Below are 6016 nucleotides of genomic sequence, written 5' to 3'. Positions count from 1 at the left end.
TTATTTTATTTTATTTTATTTTATTTTATTTTATTTTATTTTATTTTTCAATATATGAAGATTATTGTCAAATTGGTTTCCATACAACACCCAGTGCTCATCCCAACAGGTGCCCTCCTCAGTACCCATCACCCCCCCCCCCCCCGCCACCCCCCATCAACCCTCAGTTTGTTCTCAGTTTTTAACAGTCTCTTATGCTTTGGCAGAGAGGATTTTAAAAGCTGTTTCATTTATACATGATTTACTCTGCTTTCTAGAATGTGGATCAGATGTACTGGGTGTGGTGTTAGGCACGAGCACACCTGCCAAGAGGGTGGTGCTCTCAGTCTCTCCGGCTACAGACAGAAGCAGTGTAAGCAGGAGATAGATAGGTTAGCAAAATGACTTTAAGGGGGAAAAAGGTAGATATAGGTTTTTGGGGAGACTGAGGAAAATCCTAAGGTATTAAGAATAGAGATTCTGTCCCTCAGCACTCAGTCTCCCAGTGACGTGGAGTGACCTTTGTGCCCTGAGTCTGCTGTCCTGGCCTGAATTCTTCATGACTCATTGGCTTCCTTCTCCCTTACTTCTGCCATTTCCTGTTCTGAGTATTGGGGGCAGAGCTCAAAGTTCGGAGGACACAGAGATCAGTAAATGGAACCTACTGGGGAAAATGAAAGTTTTTGTTCTCCTTTCATAGCATCTTCAGACACACAACTGCATCAGAAATAAAGCTTCGTTTTCAACTTACACTTTGAGCTTTGAAAATAAACCATTTGTGGTTTGTCGCACCTCAAACATTTTTAGAGGTGAAAAGAATACATTTTTTTCTTGTAGAGATACCCATCAGAGTGTGGATCATTCGATAAAACTTAACCTTGGTTCCTACGTTAGAACCCTTCGAGTTGGAATCGACTGCGTCAGGGAGATTCCGCCTCACCCTCTCCCCACCCACGTTTATCAATACTTGGGAAACACATAAGGTTCAGTGGAAGTGGGGGTCTCTTCAAGTGTTCTGGGTAGCTGGCTCCATTGTCCTCTAGGCACAGCCTTCTTCAAGTGACTTGATTTTTTTCATCCACAAACAATTCACTTACCATCTCCCACAAAACTACTTTGAACTCTTCTCTCACCACCCGATCATGACTTCACGTTACCGTGCTTCTGAACTGATGTCATTCATCATAGGGAGCTTTATTAACTGGCCTGAATGATGCAGTTTATCTGTCAAGATACACGTTAAGCCTTTTTCAGGCATATAGCGTGACAGTGTTATCTTTGATTCTGCAAGATAGGCTTCCACAGACCAACCCTGGGGCTGAGAGCTTCCTAACGTACCAAAAGCTATTAATTTATTTGGATTTTAGGTTGACTTACTAGATAATAAATGAAGTCTAACAAATAGTTTTATAAATAAATTTTAAGACCGATATTTTCAGCATACTGTTTTTACTTGATTTTTGTTTTGTTTTCACATTACGTAAAAAAATCTTATTAGATTTGATTGTATTGTACTGGCTTTTAAATTTGGCTTTCTTTTTAAAAATATATAATGCTTTTTCTTTGAGTACAATGAAAATGAATTTGAATAAATTGAGGTTCTTGTAGGAACAGAAGAATCTTCCCTTGTTCTTTCTTTCTGTTAAGTTTCACCCCACACTCACCACATGCTCATGAAAACTGCTTAATCAGTTGGCTAGTAGAGAGATCAGTCTCACTAAAGGTGGAATTTACTTAGTTTACATTGATACCTCAAGAATCTTTTAAGTTTAAAATTCTTACTGGAGTAATACAAAGACACCATGCACAGAGATGTAAGACTGACAACCTGGAAAGGTATATTTAGTACCAGAATTGCAGATTAAGAGTTAGTATGTGTAATCAAGATTTCTTACAGGTGAATAGGTTACACACCCTAGTAAAAAACAGTAGCCTGTATGTACTTCTATGGGTGTATGGATGTTTGTTTTGAGATAAAATAAAAACCGACCAGTGGTTATCCCTGGAGCAATGATGGAACAGAATTTCGTTTTGTACTTTGTATATTTTTATATTGTTTAAGTTTTATAAGCAGTATTTTGCTGTCTTAATCAGAAAATATAAAAATAATAAAAAAATAGCTCCATTAAAAAGCAAAACAATCTCTTGCCGAGGCTCTCATTTTATCAGATAGGGTTGTTTGGGGATGATGCCGGTCAGCAACTCAAGACAGTTCATCTCCCATTTGTTGGTTGTCCTCATGACTGGTTCTCTAAAAGTTTTTTTGTCAGTCTGTATTTATTGCGTGTTCAATATTTAAAATAAAAACGGGGTAGAGAAAAAGCAGTGTAGGGTAGGAAAGCCTCATGTCTAGAAACTCATAATGAAATGGTTAAGGCAGGAGATGTGAAATATGGACTGGTATTCAAATGGTAAATTCCAAGTACTCTGCTAGTAATACCTGTTATTTGGTAACACTAGACATCGTACAGGAAAATGAATTTCATATTGTGACGTTAATTGCTTTAAGTTTAAATACATTTTGGAAGTCTTACCAAACTGATGTATTATTTTCTGTAGATTTCCAACACCTATCTAGAGAGCAATTGGCCTATACGGGTGAGTTATTTGTTATTTTCTTGGTGTTAACTTTTATTGGATAGCGTTTGCTGCAAGAGGCATTCTGGGAATTCAGCCTTTTCGGTGGGTGCATTGATAAAAGTAACATTTTAATACTTGATCCTTTGTACATTGTTAGCGTATTAACATCTATAATTTGGTCAAATGTAACTTGCGTGTAAATATTCAGATTTTTATATTTAGCATTTTACATTTAATTCACTTAGCAAACATTTATTAGTAGTCTGTTTGCCTGACACAATAATGCTAAGCTCTTTATACTTAATAAAGTATATAGGTTTGCAAAGAGGGGTTCTTAATTTTTTTTTTTTTTAAATTAGTTTTCAGCTATTGATAAGCTTGGACAGAATATTGCTGTGGTTGGCAAGTTTGGTTTTGCACATTACTCTTTACTCACCAAAAAATGGAAGCTTTTTGGAAACATTACCCAGGTTAGTCTTTTTGAAATTAAAAACTGATGTCTCAGACTCTAAAAGAACTGTAAAGTAAGCTACTGTTAATAAAAACTCAAATCAATAATCAAATCAGATAAAAAATTTAGTTAATAAAAAAATGATGTTGATGTTGGATTACATGTAAGAGTCAGTTCTAATAAAGTACTTGATATTTGGTAAAGGATTTGTATGGAGATGGTTTTTAACTTGAGGATTTACTCTTCCATTACATCTTGGGATCACCAGCTATGATCAGAATAAATATCCACAAAATTTGAGATCGTTTCGTGCTTGTCAGTGTGTGATGTAAAGATGTGGGTAGCATAGAAAGATGGGCAGTTGGATTTCGCACGAATCAAGTAGGAAAAGACGAGGAAGTTACTGTTAAGTAGGTGCCTGCAGTGCACTTGAAGGGGCTTCCTGAACCCTTGTCACCTCACTGATCTTCGTAACTCAGGACACTGATATCACTCACCATTTTATAAAAGAAAAACTAAGATTTGGAGTCAAGCAGGTGATAAATGATAAAGCCAGAATTTAACCAAAGTCTGTTGACTATTCGGGGGAGTAATGATGCTGCATGGTACCCAGTTCTTTACAGAAATGTTTGTATATTCAGAATAGGACATGAATCATTATTATTAAAGGCCCCAGAGTAATACTTCATTGGGGGGGATAGAGAATAGAGCAGAAATAATTTGAGCTTTCATTGTCTGTGTAGGAATATTTTATAAGTGTGTTACTTGTTGTAACTTCTGGCAGCATACATAAAGGTAAATAGTGTTTTTGATTATCTTTTAAGGAGCAAAATATGATTGTGACTGGTGGCTTAGCCTGGTGGAATGATTTTGTTGTCCTGGCATGTTATAACATAAGTGACCATCAAGAAGAGGTAGGGTTTTGTTTCTTTCAGAAATAATAGATTTTTATATTTTAAAGATGTTAATAAGCACTATTTGGTTTAATATTAAAATAATTTTTGGAAAATGAACAAATCATTTTATTCTTAAGAATTTGGCATTTTTAGGGGCATGATCTCACGGTTCGTGAGTTTGAGCCCCATGTCGGGCTCTGTGCTGACAGCTCAGAGCTTGGAGCCTGCTTCGGATTCTGTGTCTCCCTCTCTCTCTGCTCCTCTCCCACTGACACACACACACACACACACACACACACACACGCTTTCTCTCTCTCAAATGTAAATAAACATTAAATAAAAAAAAAAGAATTTGGCATTTTTAGGTAATGAGACTTTCATTATGGGTTACTACTTTAAAAACATTTTTAAAGGGTCACCAGGGTGGCTCAGTTGGTTGAGCATCTGACTTTGGCTCAGGTCATGATCTCACAGTTCATGAGTTTGAGCCTCACAGTGGGCTGTCTGCAGTTAGCACAGAGCCTGCTTCGGATCCTCTGTCTGCCGCCCCCCCCCCCCCCACCCCTTCCCCCACTTGCACGCATACACACACTCTCAAAGATAAATATTTAAAAAAAATTTTTTTTTAATTTTTAAAGGGATAATTCAAACTTCTAAGATAACTTTTTCTAGGGATTTTTAGCTGTTAGACATTCTCTGTGAAGTTTATAAAAAGAATTATTCAAAGCTGAGAAGTTTTTAAGGATGGCTATAATTTATTGATTTGTATGTTTATATTTTTAGAAACTGCCGGTCTACTTATATCAGGTCTAGATATTCAGGTCTTTAAAAGGGAGTGCCTGGGTGGCTCAGTCAGTTGGGCGGCTGACTCCGTTTCGTCTCGGGTCAGGGTCTCATGATTTGTGAGTTTGAGTCCTCATGTTGGGCTCTGCGCTGACAGTGCAGAGCCTGCTTGGGATTCTCTCTCTCCACCCCCTCTGCCCCTCCCCAGCTCATGCACAGGCTCACACGCTTTCTGTGTCTCTCTCTCTCTCTCTCTCTCTCTCTCTCTCTCTCTCAAAATAAATAAGCTTAAAAAAAAAAGTACCTTATACATTCCCTGTTTTAATCACTTCATCTTTTGGCTGTTTGTAAATGAGCCTACCCTGTGAAAATATAAACATTATTAATGCTCACATTAGTCTTTAAATTTCTCTTACTTGAAAAGAAGTCAGTAGACAAAACACAGATGTCTAAAGTATTTAGTCATCTGTGGTGTAGGTATCTTGTTTTTACAGTTTTTCTCTTTTTGTGTTCTTCAGCTCAGAGTTTATTTGCGAACATCAAATCTGGACAATGCCTTTGCTCACATCACCAAAGCACAAGCAGAAACATTACTGCTCAGTGTCTTCCGGGACATGGTAATAGTATTTAGAGCCGACTGTTCAATATGCCTTTACAGTATTGAAAGAAAATCTGATGGGTAAGTATATAGCATGTGACAAGTCACTTTTTGCTTTTGTGTATTATGTTTCCTCTGTAGTTTTTATTTTCTTAAAAGTTATTCTAATTTTGCATTTCGTTTCCTTTGTTTTAGAAGTTAAAAAAGTAAGAAATGCTATGCTTAGTGATGTTCATGTGGTTATTTTTTAGCCACCTAAGTAAATAAAAGAGGCTGCACTAGCTTCTTCAGCTGATCTTACTGGATTTATTTGGAAAAAAAGAAAAAGAAAAGGAAAATCTAGTTTGGGATGGGGTAACTTCGATACAAGGTTTTTTTCACAGCCTTGAAAACAAGTGGTTACCAGCGATCCGAAAGTTCTAGACACTTGGGGAAATTTAACACTGGCTTCAAGCCTTAGGAAGAGTGTCCTTTGCCAACTCACATAATTTCCCCCGAGCTAGATGGCTGTAGACTGTAGCGGGAAATGCTGTGCGTCCCTGTTGCTGTTGTGTGTTGCCTGTATTCTTCTTGGTATATGGTTGGCTTGCAGCACTTAGACCCCACGTCTTGAGTTTTATTTTAATCTTGTGATGTGTGTTTATTTCTTTTTTAAAATAGTCGTGAAGTGTGTATTTGCTGAAATAGCTTAGTGATTGAGGAATATTGTAAAGATAAGAATTAAGAAAT

At 37.1% G+C, this 6016-nt stretch overlaps 1 protein-coding gene across 4 annotated transcripts in view; it reads left to right on the top strand.

The window, feature by feature from the left end:
• The window catches only part of RIC1 (RIC1 homolog, RAB6A GEF complex partner 1), a 145979-nt gene that overhangs the window by 121804 nt on the left and 18159 nt on the right, over positions 1–6016 (top strand). For all 4 annotated transcript variants that reach the window (XR_007460117.1, XM_049642053.1, XM_049641944.1 and 1 more), the window contains 4 exons: positions 2539–2577; positions 2919–3029; positions 3835–3924; positions 5208–5368. Coding sequence is in view for 3 of the 4 variants with exons in the window: in XM_049642053.1 (XP_049498010.1) it covers positions 2539–2577; positions 2919–3029; positions 3835–3924; positions 5208–5368 (401 nt within the window). In the remaining variant the exon portion in view is untranslated. The remainder of the gene's footprint in view (positions 1–2538; positions 2578–2918; positions 3030–3834; positions 3925–5207; positions 5369–6016) is intronic.

This window comes from Panthera uncia, chromosome D4, assembly GCF_023721935.1.
Source record: "Panthera uncia isolate 11264 chromosome D4, Puncia_PCG_1.0, whole genome shotgun sequence".
Classification (NCBI taxonomy): domain Eukaryota; kingdom Metazoa; phylum Chordata; class Mammalia; order Carnivora; family Felidae; genus Panthera; species Panthera uncia.
This window is presented reverse-complemented; position numbering and strand designations above follow the sequence as displayed.